Source organism: Plectropomus leopardus, chromosome 1 (genome assembly GCF_008729295.1).
Source record: "Plectropomus leopardus isolate mb chromosome 1, YSFRI_Pleo_2.0, whole genome shotgun sequence".
Classification (NCBI taxonomy): domain Eukaryota; kingdom Metazoa; phylum Chordata; class Actinopteri; order Perciformes; family Serranidae; genus Plectropomus; species Plectropomus leopardus.
This window is the reverse complement of record NC_056463.1, coordinates 23,419,298-23,437,285: the sequence shown is the minus strand read 5'-3', so window position 1 is coordinate 23,437,285 and position 17,988 is coordinate 23,419,298. Positions and strand designations below refer to the sequence as shown.

At 41.9% G+C, this 17,988-nt stretch overlaps 1 protein-coding gene across 1 annotated transcript; it reads left to right on the top strand.

Moving 5' to 3' along the window:
- Positions 1–200: 200 nt before the first annotated feature.
- On the top strand, positions 201–16,707 carry qser1 (glutamine and serine rich 1). Its single transcript, XM_042503804.1, has 13 exons — positions 201–582; positions 3,735–3,844; positions 4,338–4,475; positions 5,675–8,995; positions 10,013–10,323; positions 10,490–10,606; positions 10,727–10,860; positions 10,945–11,132; positions 11,251–11,388; positions 12,098–12,195; positions 12,389–12,535; positions 13,458–13,553; positions 15,333–16,707. The coding sequence occupies exons 1-13, from the start codon at positions 473–475 to the stop codon at positions 15,471–15,473; spliced, it is 5,049 nt and encodes a 1,682-aa protein (XP_042359738.1). The 5' UTR covers positions 201–472; the 3' UTR covers positions 15,474–16,707.
- Positions 16,708–17,988: the final 1,281 nt, after the last annotated feature.

The following is a 17,988-nucleotide window of genomic DNA, read 5'->3' as shown; positions in this document are numbered from 1 at the left end:
ACATCATCCGAGAAGTGCCAGGGCTATCGCTTTGTATATGAATTTGAAGGTTCTGTGACTCTGTAGGGGAAAAAATGGCACGTTAAGTGATTTTCAGAGAAAAACGCAGACGGGTGGCTTGCAAGCGACATGTAGCTGAACTTTTGGGTGGAAGGAAGGAAAACTACAAAACTTCCAGCCAAAGTCTGCGGTGCATCCTGGGAAATCCACCAACATGGGTACGTGAAAACCATGCAGGGCTTACCCTCTCTCCGTGACGGGAGATGAACAAAAATCAGCGAAATCACTCAGAAGGCCAAAGGTAGACTTTTATCCAGGGCATAGCGCGGCTCCACGGCGGTTTTCAGGACTGAGCGGTGCTCTGACTGGACTGCCTACGCTGGTCGGTCGGTCGGTGGGTTGGACCCCGGGCTGCTACGATGTGTGTCCGCTGCTCCACGAAGCTCCGTCGGGGAAGTGAATCTTTCACCGGATGATGGACAGGAACTACCCGACCTCCAGCTTCGCGGACGCGCTGGCCCCACCAGCACAGACCGTAGCTTCTTGGGCCTATGACCGCAGCACAGCTAGTGTCAAGCCGAGGTAAAAGATGAAGGAGAGGGCACCTAACGAAGGAAATTTCGGTGATGGAGGGCCTAGCTTTGCTTGTGGAGGAAAGTGCAGAGGTCCTTGTTGTTGTCGGGAACACTGGAGGGTTTGGAGAAATATCGGAATTTGGTCGGAGTTGTTGAGTTGTCAGTGGTTCATTAGCCGTTTGTTACTGTCGCCCACCTTGCTAGTTTTCGCTAGCACACCGCCTCCTCAAAGCATGGACATTTACAGAGTTTGTGCTAACTAGACTCAACTTAACACCTATAAGAAGTTTGACAAGCTAGACCGCTTAAACTAGCATTATGTCGACCTGTTTTCTTCACCCACAGGTGCTCGCCAAAGCTCAAACAAGATAGGTAACTAGCCACCAATGCTAGTCATGTCAGTTATGGCACCTCAAATTAACGTTACATAGCTGTTGGTGTTGTTACCTAAAAGCTAAGAGGCGACACGTCTGAGTCTTTACATGTTTATGCCATTATTTTAGTTTTTCTTACCAGTCCATTGCTATTATTGACAACATCTTGACTATTACAACGTGCATTTTATAGAAATAGAGCAAAGGTAGCCGCAAAAACTACTAAAGTTTTAAACTTAGTCAAACTCAGCATTGTTGTATTATGTTTTACTCCATAGCGTAATCATGATAACTCATCATGCTAACTGACAAAACTGTGCTACAAATAAGTCAGGTTGTGTAAACAAGCAGCACAAAAAAATATCACTTGCACGAAAATCTCTCTAAAGCACAACTACAAAGGCTGGAAAAAAAATAATTTGACCTACTTTATTAGACTATTGAAATGATTACCTAATCTTTTTGTTGAATGACAAATAAACTTTTATGTTCCCCTCAGCAGTACAGATGAGTTATTAGAGGAAGTACTTGTGATTGATTGAGACAATATGGAAACTTAACTGATCAGCTGAAAGTCAATACAACAGAGCTGCTATTAAGCCCACCTTAACAATGACACTAATATTATGTTACTGCATTATAGTATTTGTGACACATTATAATGAGAGTTGTTAAGGGGATATTAACACATTTTAAAGTGGAAACAAACAATCTTTCAACTTTCCCCACCCCCTTAGCTTTTCCAAACGTAGTATTGTTGGTGTCACTGTCACAAAGACACATGAATTACTTACTATTTTCTTTAGAGCCCTGCAACTACCAACAACAGAGGACATACAGCATTTTTATTTTCCATAGTTAATTTTGTTTTTCCACCGTCTGCCATTTCTGCTGCTGGGGATAGTACATCACTGCAAAAAACATACAATGATTCTTTTTAGTAACTGGGATAGCTACTTGGTAAAACAAAAGTGCTATCATCTTTAGGGCTGCACAACATTTATTTAAAAAACAAACATTTTTTAATCATCATTATGATGTCAACATGCTGATAAAAATATTGCAAAAGACTGCGATATTGCACTCAGAGATTTGTTTGACTGAAATACAGAATCGAAAGAAAACGGAACATTAAAATGTAGCATTTATAGCATATTTTAATGGTGCATTTTGTGTTTGGTTCAGTTTGTTCGATGAAAGACTGTCAGAAGTAATTTCCTTAATTTAAAAAAAAATTCTCAAAGCAATTTGTTGTATTTTAGCAGCATACAGAGAGCAGCAAAAATGCAGAAAGGAGTAACACTTTAATTTCATATCACAAGTAATATCATTGTCGCAGTTTTCAACAATGTTTGCGCATATCGCCTATTTTCCTTGTATCACGCAATCCTCTTCCTGTTCTGATTGTGCAATGTTTAACACACTTTGTTTGTGCACTAAATAGGACCTTCATTTTTCCAGATCACACCCAGGGGTCGACAGAATTGCAGAGTCAAAGTGAGACTTATAAGGAATCAGTCTAAACGCACATGGAGTCATTGTATTATAGCCATTACATTTTGCAATAAACACATTAAAAGTGTTTATTTCCACTTTAATCACTTACTCCAGTACAACAACACCACTACAGCCTCAGGAAGAAACATTTTTTCATTAACACCTCTCAGTCAGTGTGAACAAAAACAGAACGTTATAATCTTCAAAAATGTAAATATGTGGCAGATCTGTTATGTTGGATTCCATTAATTGGACGTAACTATATGTTCCTTTATAATCAAATAGCAGAGAATAGTTCAATAACAGAAGATCGCTGAAGGGTCCGCAGAAATAGGCTGATGACTCCCCTTCAGCTCTGTGTTCCTCCGCAGATGTTTACCTTCCGGCAAAAAGGGAACACTTCAGATCAGGCTGGCTGCATTTGATTATCTCTGATTTTACTTTAGTTTCCTATGAGTTTTCCCCCAAGAGAATATAAAGTCATGTGTCACACATTAAACTTTTTTTCCTAATTTCCTCATTATCAGATCAGAGTTTCTCATACCTATTCTGGCAATTGTTTTTTATCTTTTGACATCAACAACAGTGACAGGGGAATTCTACAATTCATCTTGAAAAGTGCTTTATAAATTAAATGTATTATCATTATTATTATTATTATTATTAGTAGTAGTAGTAGTAGTAGTAGTAGTAGTATTATAAACCACTTTTAAAGTCCTCAGTCATTCAGATTTATAGTAGGAGCTCTGAACTTTTCACGTAACTTCTATGAACTAATATGCCTGTGAGGCTGTTAGTTATTTTCAGTCAGAATAATATTGCAAAATGTGTTTCTAGATTATCTTTTTTCTGTTTATAGAATTTGTTTATAGATTTTTATCTTTTAGATTTTTTATCTTTTCTGCTTATAGAGTTTGTTTATATATTCTTAACTTTTTTCTCTAACATCAAGAGGGAAACTGGTTCTCTCCTGGAAAAAACAGTGTCCTGTTTTTATAGGTGTTTTAAAGGTGTGCTATGTTGTGTATAAATAATGTACCTTTCATGACTGACTTACTTCTGTTACCAATAGTAGCATGTATTTAGCACATTTTTTTAAAGCTTGCTTCACTGAGCTGTCTTTGCATTTTCTGCAAGTATGGTGTTTGTCCCTCAGTAAAGACTTCACAGAATGAATACTTGAAGATAAGCATGCTGTGTGTCAAGAGAAGTCATTTACTAATCTGGATGCCTCACTGCTGCTCGTGAAGATGAGAGCTTTCATGTGTGTGTTTGTGTGTTGATGCAGTTCCAGTTATGGTGCAGCACACCTTGATGCTGAGCTCCTCCAGAGGCAAAGCTACACTTCCACCCACCAGCTTCCCACCTACACTACATCACACCTTCCTGCTGCAGCAGGTGAGATATGAATGCTATTCACAATGTTTTTAAAAGGTTTGCTCACCCAAATTACAACGAACATACTCTGTCACTTACCCTTAGGGGCATCTAGTCATGCAAATGTCTTTGGTTTATATGCTCTGGTATATCTAGGTCTGACCTTGTGATGTGTGCCTCTAATCAAAGTGGCGGATGTAAATTTCATTTTCAAAACACTGAAAAATTACACTCATTGTTTCTGGATAATGCACAGGTCTTGCTGTGGACCGTTTTAACTGGGGTAATTCAATTTGTTCAGTTACAAACAACATTTTTAGATTGTTTCAAACCAATACATCAACCTGACCAGTTCATTGTTAAGAATCTTGTTGATATCACAAGGAGCAAGTGAGAAATGTTTTTTTTTTTGCAATTTGGGTTAACTAACCCTTTAAATAGCTCTTATTTACCTGGCACATTCAGTGTGATGTGTTACCTGTGGTCATTATTCTTTTTCTCATTTGACCGTTAGGAGCACTTGACTCGAGCAGTGTTACTTCTGAGACCTCAATCATGAGCTTCCTGTCAGCCATGGAATCTAGAAGCCTTCAGGCTGGTCCTGTTAGTGCCTCTCTGCTTCCTCCTTTTCGACCCCCATCGTGGCCTGCTGGTGAGAACACATCCAGTCACTCAGATAAATTAATGATTAAATATTAAGTAATAAATAACAGGAATCATGATTTAAAAAAAAAAAAAAGTTCCCCCTGCAAACTGTATTGAAAAAATTATTCAAATTGTTTAAATAATAAGTCAAACTTGATAGTTAAGGACACATTTCCAAATACCAAATTCATTTAAAATGTTAGCAGACCACCTCAGAGTGTCACTCGGATAAAATCAGGACACTCTGATGTGGAATTTTAAAATTAAAGCCCTATAAAAGAGATTTGCTCCCATTCAGTTGAGTTCAGTTCACCAGAATGATCACATTAGTATGACGACTTGAAAATATATTTTATTTTATTTTATTTATAAGGGCAACACTCATTAATCAATATCTCTGTAAATGCGCCAGTGTTAGCCATCAGGCTAGTCCTTTGGCAAGATGTTTTGAAACCTGTAAAATGATAAAATTCACATAACAACGGCAGCAGGACACCACAAAGATAGCAACAGCTACAGCAAACAGGAACTCCAAAAACAGAACACAAGCCATGTGAATCACCAAAAAAACAGCAGAACAACGGTACACAACTATAGCACAGCAACAACATATATAATTTTAGCACAAAATAGCAATGCATGCAACATGAAGCAACAGCATCCAACTTTATAGAGCAAATACTCGTGCGCACAGCATGAAGCAACTACTCACACTAAGCATAACATGCAGACATGCAGAGCAGCAATAGCAACGAAAACAGCAATAGACAGAAGCAGAGATAAAATACAAGAGTCATAACGTAGAGTCTAGACCCTCACTAAAATGTATACAGATGCAGTTACAGGTTAACAGTATGTACGTATGCAGTAAAACACAGGCATGCCATGCAACACAAAGTTAGGCAGGTTGTCAATAAAATAGATATTTCATACACAAAGTTTTTTTATTTTAGAGAAAGTACTCAAACATCGAGATAAATATCATTCAATGCAGCATAGCACCAAAATGTTGAGATAGTATCTACAAGCCACATCACCCAGCCCTAGCATTGCTCCCAAAAGTACTTAGAGAATCTCCGATGTCAGTATTTACAGATTTTTGGTGAACAAAAGTTTTATCTATATTGTACACATGCTTCATTTATTACGCTGGACTACAAACCATCATGTTTCCTGTGCTGATAATATCTGCTCTGTGTTGTGCAGGTACTAACTCCTCCACCACAGAGCTGTATTTGACTGGTGCCCTGCCTTCTACTGCCACTTTCCCCTCTCCTGCTGCTCTGTCGTCCTATCAGCACACCGGTGCCTACCCTCCCAGGAGTTATTCCACCAACCCATCCTTGGCTCTCCAGGATCCTGCCTTCAGCACTTCCACCAACGGCCTGTTTTCTCACCATGACCCCCTCCTCCATCTCAAATCAAGCCAGACTGTGCTTCCCACCGCACTGGCCTTCAATCATCTCTCTGCCCCCGCTTTGGGCTCGGCTCTGCCTGTCCAGTCCTCCACCTACCGATCAGCCCAGGAGTCGGCCCCCCACCTCCTACAACCCCAGTTCAGCCTGCTACCCTCTGCCCTGCCTGCCCCTCATGGTGCTCCACAACCCTACGGGGCCACAGTTTTCTCAGGCTCTATTGAAAGAGCTCTTCAGCGTGAATGTAGTGTGATCAAACACCACCAGAGGCCTTCCAGCAGCCACGCGGCCTCAGAGCAATTGCCCAATTCAGAGCACTCCTTACAGGGGTACTTTGGCTCCGGCAGTGACGCGGATGTGTCCTACCAGCAGGACCCATCCCGTCAGACCCCAGTGTCCTGCAGCCCTTCCACAGGAGCAGATTCTTCCCAAGGGGTCAATCGGGCTCCACAACCCAAAACAGCCTCAGTAACTCAAGCTTATTCGTCCACTTCCGTGCCCAAGGCTAAAGACTGCTCTTCCAAATTAGCTCCACACCCCTCTGGGGGTGAAGAGAGTCACGAACACTCTCAGAACCTGACAGGAGGGTCTCCTGACCGTTACTCCTCCCCGGGACAGAAGCAAAGCTCAGTGATTGCTAATCAGCAGTCAGTCCAGCTGTCCAGCCTTATGTCAAGTAGTCTGTCTCAAACCTACATCACCACCCACACCCAGTCTCAGCCCTCCCATTCCACCTCAGACAAACTCTCCCCCCTTTACAAGACTCTGCCTTCCCTCTCCAGCCAGTCTGACAGCGTGGCATCTGTTAGTCAGACTCTTGTTTACTCCTCCAGTCCTGGGCTGAGCCAGGAGCAGGAGATCCAGTACGGAGCCCAGGTCCAAGGCTTGTGTCAGGGAAATCTCTCTGAGAGCTACCCCACACCGCACTCTCAGGGTGCCCCGAATGTGACTTTTACATCTCAGTCACAGGGGCAAGCTTCAGTGACTCAGAGCTACGCCACAGGACAATCCCTCAATCTTAACTCCTCCTACCCAACCACATGTGTGCGGAGTCTGCCTTCATCAAATTCTTCACAGGACTACACTCTCATGCAGGCCTCAGTGGGAGTTAAAGCACATGACGCACTGTCCCAGCAGCAGACACAGCCCCATAAATATGTTTTGTCTGCACCGTTGCCTACCTACTCTTCGAATGCTCAAGCCTTACAGAATAATATCAGATCCTCAGTACAGGACATAAAGCCAACATACGGCAAACAGAAACTCGGAGAGCTTCCTATCCAGGACATAAATGCTCTACAGCAGGCATCGATGGAAGCCTCTGCTTCAGCGAGCAATATGTCTGCTCACAACAATGTCATCTATGTTGTTTCAAAAATGGATGATCACCACAAAACACAAAGCGTTATCCGAAGCAATTCACGGTCTGATGACCAGCTCATGGGGCTAAGTCATACAAACACAGCACAGGTAAAGGACGAAAGGATGGGTTCTCTGAGCCAACAGCACATTCATCTAAGCAGTGCCAATGGTCAGGAAACTGCCAAAACTACAAACTCCAGTATTATATCTTCACATGTACCCCTAAGCTCAGAGCAGGTCAAGCAGCACCCTCTCCAACTCAAGTCTCCACAGCCACATCACCAAAACCACCAGAATCATACTCAGTCTCAAAGCCAGACCCCGGCAGCCCACACCCAATATATCACCGTCCCCAGCACTCAGGTTCTCCTTGAGCCCAACCAGATGATTCTGCTCCAGCAGCCTTCAGTTCACCCTGGTCAAAACACATCAAAGTTGGTATCAGTTCAAGGTATCCAACCAGCCCAAGATTTGGGCCCAGTTCATGTCCAGTATCTTCAGATGGGCAGAGAACTGCTGGGTCCCAGTGTCCCCGAAACCCAGAGACAGCAGAGCACAGTTGTGTCAGAACAGAGCTCAGGATGCCCCGATTCCTCTAAACACCACTACAGCCAGTCGGCAAATCAGCAGCCAAATGATGCCAAGAACCACTTTGCTCTCAACTCCATTTGCTTCCCCGACTCCATGCTACTTGCAGATGACAGAAGCATTTTGTCAAATGTCGATGACATCCTAGCTGCCACAGTGGCAGCCTGTGGCGTCACACCACAAGACTTTGTCAAAGCTACATCCTCTGCTGAGGCTGAAATGGCAGTGATGGCGAGCCCTGTTGATTCTAAAGGTCACTTCCAGACTGTGGATATAAGGCACATGTCACCTAGTTTCTCTTCAGCACAGCAGCCAATCATGACCAACACTAACACACACAACATGACCATGACACTGAACGGAGCTCAGATGGCCTCAGACTGCCCGCCTGTTCAAAACAACGGGTCCGAGCTTGACACAAATGGAGATGGAGGGAGTTCAGAGAACGACTATCACTTAGCGGGGCAGGTGTATGACCCCACAGGTCTCCAGAACAGGGTCAGAGGGAATGCAAAGTGTGTTAAATCAGAGGATGGCCTCGTGGAAAGCCCAGGCGGGGAAGACTTTTCCAAAAAGAAAGTTCGCTCGAAGTCGTTGACCAAACCAGGTGGTCCCGAGGAAGATAATGGACAGGCCAGACAAGCCAAGCGCAGTGGGCAGGCCAAACGGCAAAACTCTCGGGGTAGTGACGTCGGCTCGCCATCTGCCCCACAAGCTGTATACGATGTTTGTCCACAGCAGGAGAGAATCAGACAGAAGATTCGTGAAGTAGAAGAGAAACAGCCAGAGGTCAAAACTGGCTTCATCGGCTCCTTCCTCGACTTCATCAAATCTGGGCCCAAACAGCAATACTCTCCGAGTCCTACACGAACTATCAGTCGCCCGAGAAAGCCCTGTACCTCATCCAAACCGCCACCGTGCACTCTGCCTTCTCTGCCTCCCAAACTGCAGACTCTGCCCGGGCCGTTGATTCCCCAGGAGAGCCAAGGAGTGAGCTCCCAGCAGAAACGTCTGGATGAAGATTTGCAAAAGAATTTGGAGACTCTGCCATCGTTCAGCTCAGACGAGGAGGAAAACACAGGGAAGAACCAGGCCTTGAGGAACAGCATCAGCTCAGCGCTGTCAGCTCTGGATGAGTCTTCAGATCGGAAAACCAGGGCAGGTAATAAAACCCTGCTTAAGCTTGTCAAGAGCTGCACATATTTTTATTACAACATCAACCTACAGTCTTTTATATTATTGTTCATCTACTACCTGTTTTTTCAAGTATAATGCGTTTGACAAATATAACAAATCCACACAAGGTACTGGAGTCCAGACTCTGTCCAAGAGTCATAACCCGAGATGTGTAAATAAAATAAATTTACAATAATATAAAAGATAATAATTTATATTTTTTGCATTGCAGTAACCAGCATAGGTCAGGTACTTTAACTGATAAATGGCCTAAATATTATTGGTTATCAAAAATATGGCTGGCACTAATCTTTGTTACATGTTGTCTCTCCCATCATTGATGTTCCCTCTGAGATTTCATGCAAATATGTAAAACAAAGTCAACAGTATTCTCTTTGCTGTGCTGTTTTTTAACCCTTTGAAACCTTGATCGACATCAGATTTCTTGTGCTGCTTTCAGACGCCCTTCTCAAGCTATTTGACCCTCTGAAACTGAGCAAATTGGTTTGATTTCTTTAAAAAAGAAAAAAGGCAATGTCCAAATTGGCAAGAAATGCTCCACAAATTGTAATACATAAATAAAAGATGCAAAGAAAATAAAAATAAAAAAAATAGTTTTAAAAATGACGGGAGTATTATCAGAAAATTCTTTTTTTTAAAAATTAGGTTCAAAATTATGTTACAGAAAAAAATCTAATATATAAAATAGATAAATAAAACTTTTCCAGTTCTTTTCTTAAGGTCGTTTTCCTAATTTTTTTCACTTTCAAAGTTTCTGTAAGAAATCCAACTAATTTGCTCAGGCATCAAAGAGCTCAACTTTATAATACATGAGACAACAATATTACCCTTAACTTGTTAGTTCTTTTGGTAATATCCTGTGATAAGCGCAGTATTTTACATATTGCACATATCAGGAGTCTTAGTAGAGTTGTCATTTCCATGTTTCTGAAAATGATTTTCCTCAACACGTTCATGTTGTATATTTGCAACTCTTCTCCAGATAATCAACTCACCAGTTCAATGATGAAGCAAGACCAAGTTCACACCATGCACCACACAGCTCAGGTCGCAGAGACCTGTCTGTCGCGGGTAGCCACTCCCACACAGACAACAAACGCCGCCTCATTAGTGACTGTGTTTGCAGCCAAAGAGGAGTCTAAAGAAAGCACACCAGGCCAGCTGGCTGTGCAGTTGACGAGTGTTGCCATCGAGGGACTGACTGACGAGGAGCTGTCAGACAGCGGAGGGGAGGGCATGTACAGGGAGAGAGACGAATTTGTCGTCAGGAATGAGGAAATCGAAAATTTAAAGGTACAGCCTTAAAAACTGTGTATGGAAAATGAGCACTTGTGGACACAGGTTATGGTGTTCAGCTAAATCTAGGATCGCCATATCAGATCTTGTGTAAACTTGTAGTTGAACATTCATTGTTTGATTTTCTTTTCTGTTCTGCATGATGTCTTGTGCATGTGTCCAGGTGACAATGAAAGCAGGTAGTGAGCCTCCAGCCATCTGGAAAGTCCAGAAGGCTCTACTGCAGAAGTTTGTGCCTGAGCTGAGAGATGGAAAGAGAGTCTTCTCAGCCACCAACAGTGTAAGTTTAAGTGGATATACGTACCAGCGTCCATGTTTGCATGTAGGAGTGTTCCATCATTCAGATATTTTTTTTCTTGATTCTGCAGTGGATAACATGTTGTTTTCTTTGTGTGCGTAGTATCTTGGATACTTTGGTGATGCCAAGTCCATGTACCACAGGGTATATGTGAAGTTCTTGGACACAGTGAACAAAAGGGAGTATGTACGAGTTTGTAGTCGGAAGCCCCGCTGCAAGCCTATGAACTCGCTAAGGTATGCTCAGAGTTTTCACTGATGTCATTTTTTTTTTTAAACATGACTCTTCATCTGTGTAACTGTCTTTGTTCTGCCACTCAGGGGTGTTCAGGTAAAAACTTTGCTGGGCTTGACAGCCACCCCTTCCTCAGTCTCCCAAAGCCAAAAGCCTCGACCCAAACAACTCAAGCCCAGAGCAGAGCCCCCACCTAAGAAGAGGAAGAAATGGAAGGAGGAGTTTTCACCCACTGCCTCGGGATCATCTGCAGAAGAAGGTGGAGAAGACGACGGTGAAGAAGCCTTTTGACTTTTTCATTAAATTGAGTTTGGATGAAAGTTGATATAATTGTAGTCTAAATCTCTTCCCTCCTGCCCTTCATATCTTTAATCTCTCACACACACTCTTAGAGTTAAACCCTCCAGTTCCGTTTGCTTCACGGTTACTCAACACTCGAACCATGAAAGAGACATTCAGGAGCTTTGTGGAACTGCTCATCAGCATTGTCTTGGACGAAGATGTGATGACAGCCCTTGAGCGTGCTAAAGGTGAGTGAATTGATTTTCTTGAACCTGGTCCACATTTCTCCTTAGTCATTATTTCAAGGTCTGCACATTATAAATGACTACATATTCAATTTATTTCACGAGTCAATTGCGGTCCATTTAGAATAGAGCTGTGACCCACTTTTGCAGTGCGACGCACTGGTTGGGAACCACTGATTTAAGACTGAGCTGGAAATGCATGCATACAGATCTCAACACGGAGGCGACTGAGCTGGCAGCTAATGGGACTAAAAACAGCAACAGTGCTGACAAAGTTAACCTTAATAACATGGGGGGGGGCTGCAGTGTGAGCACTATGCTTCCACAATAACGCCGTCTCAATTTCAGCAGTAACTGCCAAAAGTGTGCAGTTCAAAGTGTCTTCAGATAAGCTAGTTAGTGGGATACACACACAGGGACTCAAATGCACTAGCATGCATGCACAGCTGGATGCTAGACCATCAACCACAACAAATAACAGAGAAACTCCAATTAAAACAAACACGGAGGGAGTGTGGCTTCATTATTTGTCAGGATAACTCCTCCTAATCTTAACATCAATTAGTTGTTGCTGATATATGAATGCTCTGAATGCTGTATTCAGGACCTTTTTAGAAGGAAAACAAATTCATGGAACAAAATATGAAAGCAAGTGTCAAGTGAGTCAGGTTGTATATTTAAGCTATGTTGACTTGTTAACTTGTCTTTTCAGATGAGTTGCTGCTGCCACATATGAAAAGAGTGGATGGGCTGATCACTGACAACAGGAAACGCCTGCTTCACAAACTGCACATAGGGCAGGTTCTTAAGGTGGGTGTGACTGTTTTCATTTTGTTCCTCTGGGCGTTTTCAGTTCAGTGTGTTTGTTAGCTGGCTTTAGAGTCTTTTGGACTTAAAAGCCAAGCTAAACTGTACCTGTTCTGATGAGAAAGAGAAAAGCAAAGGTTCAGGGCCATAGATGCTGTTTGTGAACCCAAATAACTCCCCTGTTCAATGTCTTCAGACGGCTCTAGACAGCTTCCCAGAGATCTCAGTGGTAACCGAACTGAAGAAGGATGGGGAAACCCCGGCCTTTAAGGTGCGTCTCAGTGGGAAGGCCTACAACAAGAAAACCTTGAAGCCTTACAAGATGCCTAACAAAGTGCCACAGGTAAGACAAGATCCTCTGTGCTTTCCAGTACCATACTACCATACTGATGTATATAGTGTGTGTCAGAAAAATATTTAGTGTTTCCTTATACCTAGTATGTACGACTACATCTGGTCAGATTTTGCAGTATGCAGGCCAGCATGCTTTTCTGGCTATTCTGACCCACAGTCCTCTATGCCACATCAACTAAGCTGCCAACAGATGACAGTTGATTGACAGCTGCATTAAAGTGACTGATGATGAAGAGTCAAATAATAATATAATTGTATTATGTTTTAATTGTTTAAGTGAATGAAATAATCATTAAAGATTTCCAACAAAGAAAAAAGATGAACAAAACAGTCTAATAATAATAATTTGTATTATTATTATTATTATTATTTTAGAGAAAATCATATCCAGGCTAATTTAAGTAATATAAAATGTCTGATTCCACAATGTAAGCAATGAACTTAAGGGTTAAACAACATACATTGCCGCGTAACAACAGCAGAGCTCTTCTGGGAAGATCTGTCTCTGAAGAGATCTGCAAATAGTGTTGTCTCTGATCTCCATGGTAACAGACATGAGCATGAGGGTCAAAGTTATGAAGAAGTAGTATGTGTCATCGTGTGCATACTACATGTAACAGTACACACAATGTAAGTGCAGTAAAGTAAAAACAGAAAAAGTAAAAACAATTAGTATGCAATTCAGAGCGCACCACATGTTTTGGTAAAATTTATTGTGCTGTCAATATATGTCCAGCAGAGGGCAGACTGTCACTATTTTGTTTCTCGGTCATTCCCTCTAATGTGCTTAGCACTGAAGCGACTGTTCCTGTTTCCTCTCATGCAGTTTCTTCTTGGACTAATATCTGGAAAAAAAATAGTTTTTAAATGTCCCTGAAATGCAGTTGTTTTGCCTTTTTTGTCCTTTCTAGGAGTATACAGTAGACCAGCAGAAAACTCAGTGGTTCTCTCTGTACCACTCTTTGCAGCATTACAAGTACCACACATACCTCATGTGTAAGGACGAGGTGAGTCGTGTGCTTACTGTTCAAGCTTGTGTTAAATTTAATGAGCTGTTTTCTGTACAGGTGCTAGGTCGGTGTCGATTTTACTCTCAGACAAGTGACATTTAGAAGGTTTAGCTTCCATGCTAATTATTCTGGTGAATATTTTTTAACATTATTGCCATGAACAGCAATGAACAGGCAATAAATATGTAGAAAAAATCTTCGTTTTGCCTGACATAAAGGAAGATTCACCATAAAACATTAGTAGACAGACAGCTACTCATGTATACCCTTCCGTGAACGTTATTAGACGCATCCATCCATACAAACATTACCCAAATGCATCCATACATACATACACTATATGGACAAAAGTATTGGGCCACCTACACATTAAACCTACAGGAGCTTTTATAACATCCCATTCTAAATCCATAGGCATTAATATGGAGTTGGTCCCCACTTTACAGCTATAACAGCTTCCACTCTTCTGGGAAGGCTTTCTACAAGATTTTGGAGTGTGTCTGTGGGAATTTTTGCCCATTAATCCAGAAGAGCATTTGTGAGGTCAGACACCGATGTTGGACGAGAGGGCCTGGCTCACATCTCCGTTCTAGTTCATCCCAAAGGTGTTTAATAGGGTTGAGGTCGGGGCTTTGTGCGGGCCAGTCAAGTTTTTCCACAACAAACTCATCCAACCATGCCTTTATGGACCTTGCTTTGTGCACTCGGGCACAGTCATGCTGGAACAGGAAAGGGCCTTCCCCAAAATGTTCCCACAAAGTTGGAAGCATAGAATTGCTGAAGCATTAAGATTTCCCTTGAGTGGAAGTAAGGGGCCGAGGCCAACCCCTGAGAGACCACCATATAGCATTATCCCTCCTCCACCAAACCTTACAGTCGGCACAATGCAGTCAGGCAGATAACGCTCTCCTGGCATTCGCAAAACCTAGACTCATCCATCAGACTGCCAGATAGAGAAGCATGATTCGTCACTCCACAGAACACATTTCCACTGCTCCAGAGTCCAGTGGCTGCTCGGCCACGGAAACCCATGCCATAAAGCTCTTGGCACACAGTTTTTGAAGTTAATGCCAAAGGAGGTTTGGAACTCTGCAGTTACTGAGTCAGCAGTGCGTTGGCGACTTTTACGCACTGTGTGCCTCAGCACTTGGCGACCCAGCTCTGTAACTTTACATGGCCTGCCACTTCATGGCTGAGTCGCTGTGGTTCTTAAACGCTTCCACTTTGCAATAATACCACTTACAGTTGATTGTGGAATATCTAGGAGGGAAGAAATTTCACAAACTGACTTTTTGCAATGGTGGCGTCTAATTACAGTATCATGCTCGAATTCAGTGAGCTCTTTTGAACGATCCATTCTTACACAAACGTTTTGGGCTGAATGAAACACCTGAATTCAGTGATTGAGAGGTGTTGCCTACTTTTGTCTATATAGTGTATCATAGCCATGCCAACATACATGTACACATACATATACGTGTGTGTGTGTGTGTGTTTACAAAGAATTAAACCTCAAAATGATAATAATAAAAAGGTTTCTAACAAAGGTAGTCAATGATTGATGCTCATCTCCCTTTAAAAATGTGGAGTTTCAGTTGTAGCTCAGCTGTCATGCGCTCCATCGTGTAAACTTGTTTGAGTCTTCGCAACCATTCAGAAAATGTGGGAGGGTTACGCTTCATACAGTTAATAGTAATAGTTGTTCTTGCAGTCATATCGTTGCTGTATTAAGCTCTTTTTGAGAAAACAATATCTGTTTGTGGTTCTGCCCTCTAGATCGCGTCTTTGCGGGTGCAGACGGGGGACCTGGGGCAGGAGGAGACGGTACAAAAGTGTCTGCAGAACGGAGCTTGGGTAGAGGGGCTCTTTGATCGTTTCGGAGAGCTAATCAATCAAGTGCAGCAGGTCTGCCGATGATCTAGCTTGACATACCTGGTTTTAAAAAACAACAATCTTGAAACAAAGTTCAACACCTAAAAGACACGAGGATGCCTCCAGCTGGAAATGGCAGCAGAGAGGGATGGAGTGAATCTCTCCTTGAATCAGGGACCTGTCAGCTGACTTGTCTGAAGGACGTTCTGGGGGTCTGTGGCCTAAAAGTGGCAGCAGGTGAACAGCGGGAAGGCAGAAAAGTTAAAAGTCTGCATCACTGCATCCCAGCAGACAGAAGTAACTTGATCAACAGAGGAGAAGGACTTTTGTTTTGGCAGCATTTTTGGAAGATTTCCACATAATGCTTCTCCTAGTCTTTGTAGAATTTTGTAGTTACGAGCCCACTTTTTATGGGCCTTTTCATAGATTTATAAAAAAATATATATATTTTTTTTTAGTTTAATGCCAGATTATAAACAGTGAGTATGCACTAGATAGAAAGCAATCGGCATAGGAAGTAGAGCACAGCAAATAATACAAATTCAGAAATCTGATTGCCTACAGTTATAACAAGCTTTCATCAATCATTTGGTAAGTAGGCTCACATCCCAAGAAGTTGATTTATTGTTTAAAAACAAAATCTATATATAATATGTATAACCGTAGCTATATACTGTTTGTAAAACATCCATTTTGTAATGGAGCGCCAGCTTATATATAATGTACATTTTGTATAAAAGAACAGGGAGATGGGAACTGCAGCGATTCTCTTAAGGAGGAATTTAGTAACTATATACTGTATCTATATTGTGGTTCAACTTTCGCGCTTCAGACACCCATTTGCTTATCAAATGCAAATCAGTGCCGTTCCAGTACTGCTTTTTATGAATTTTGTTTATCAAATATAATGACCTTGACTTACCTGAGGGTAAAATAAAAGAAATAAAAGCTGTCTTTATACTCCTTTACAGACATAGCCCACATTTTATGACAAATAGATATATATATTTTTCACAGAGGTAAATATTGTTATGTTCTCATTACAGTTTCTAAGACACTTTTTCATTGTTTTTTCACAATTTTCAAAAGTTGACTCTTTATAAGTCAGTTATCAGTTTTGTGCTATCAAACACAATCTTGTTCTTTACAGATGCAGTTTGTAAATAAAGTGTAGCATGTATTAGATGTTTGCTTTGGTATGTTTTGTCTGAGGCGGTCAACATTTTACAGATTATCGCGCCACCTTTTGAAGATGCTGTTCTGGCATAAAAGTTTTTGCTCAAGGGTTTGCCCGTGATCTAATTACATGTAGAGCTACAACACTCTAAAGGTCCAGATTTGCTCAATTTCATGTCCATACTTGTATTTGGGTTTTTCTACCATATTTAGATGCTTTAATGAAAATTAATTCTTTTTCTCATACTGTCTCCTTGAATATACCTTTTTCCACCCTCTGTCTGACACGCTCTGCCTCAGAGCTCGCCTTTTTAAGGTGTTAGAGTTTCAGAGTACTAAGGTTGTTTGGTGCACAAAATTCACTCTGTTACACAGGATATGATGTCCCTGGTTTTATTTCACAGGCTATGTTGACAGCTGTCTTATGAGATGTTTGAGGGAGGAAGAGTGGGTGCACACTTGCAGACCCTTCCGAGTTTCCCCGGTAGACTCCCGTTTTTGAGTGTCCTCCCGGTGCCACATTTTTCCCATATTTCTCACGATTTAGAGCCCCTGAACCATACGTGTAATCTCCACGAGGGACCGGGGATCACTTTCGCCCCAAATTTGACCCTCCCAAAAAATGGTCACTCTGTGTGTGTCCTGTGTTTTACTGAACACCCAACATGCAACAGCGGGTTGGAGAGATAATACTGAAATGTACAGAAATAGTTACTGTTTATTTTTAATGAAACATGCCTGAATACAGATTGTGCACCAGGTGTGTGAGCATTTGGATACTAGAGTTCAGACACTCCTGTCTGAACCAAAATAACTGAGACAAAGAGATTAATTTTACTATTTCAAACCACTAACAAAAACAATGAAAACAAATAACACACCTGGCTGATCACACAGCTCATCCATAGGTCGCAGCAGATTGACAGCGCAGTGACAGAGACAGACAAACAGCAGAGATCCCAGCATCGAAGTGCTTGAACAGTAAAATGTTTAGTGGTGGTAGGAATTCTTTATAAATACAACAACGCATCACTCAGTCTTTTATCCAGCTGCCCTTATCTGCTTCATTGTTATCAGGGGCAGATTTAGTGATTTGGGGGCCTGGTGCCCCAGCCCATCTCCGTCGCTTTGATTTCAGCCATTCTCTCACTGGGAATGGTGGTGAGCGTTTGCAGCTGTAGGAGAAACTACTGTTCTCGACCTCCTCAGTGTAACTTTTATAAGCTAGTGCAGGTGATGAAGAATTGCAGGAAATTTGTTTTAAATTATTTTTTTCTGGGGAGAATATATATGTATCTTGTTATAATTATTCTGCATGTTGTCGAGAATCCTCCCTTATTTTTAGGTCTCAAGGTTGGCACGTAGAGGCAGGTGCAGAGTGAGA

Coding starts and splice junctions, on each gene's coding strand:
- qser1 (XM_042503804.1), top strand. CDS start 473: ATGATGGACAGGAACTACCCGACCTCCAGCTTCGCGGACGCGCTGGCC. Junction 12,536..13,457: donor TGCCTAACAAAGTGCCACAG/GTAAGACAAGAT, acceptor TGTCCTTTCTAG/GAGTATACAGTAGACCAGCA. Junction 13,554..15,332: donor ACCTCATGTGTAAGGACGAG/GTGAGTCGTGTG, acceptor TCTGCCCTCTAG/ATCGCGTCTTTGCGGGTGCA.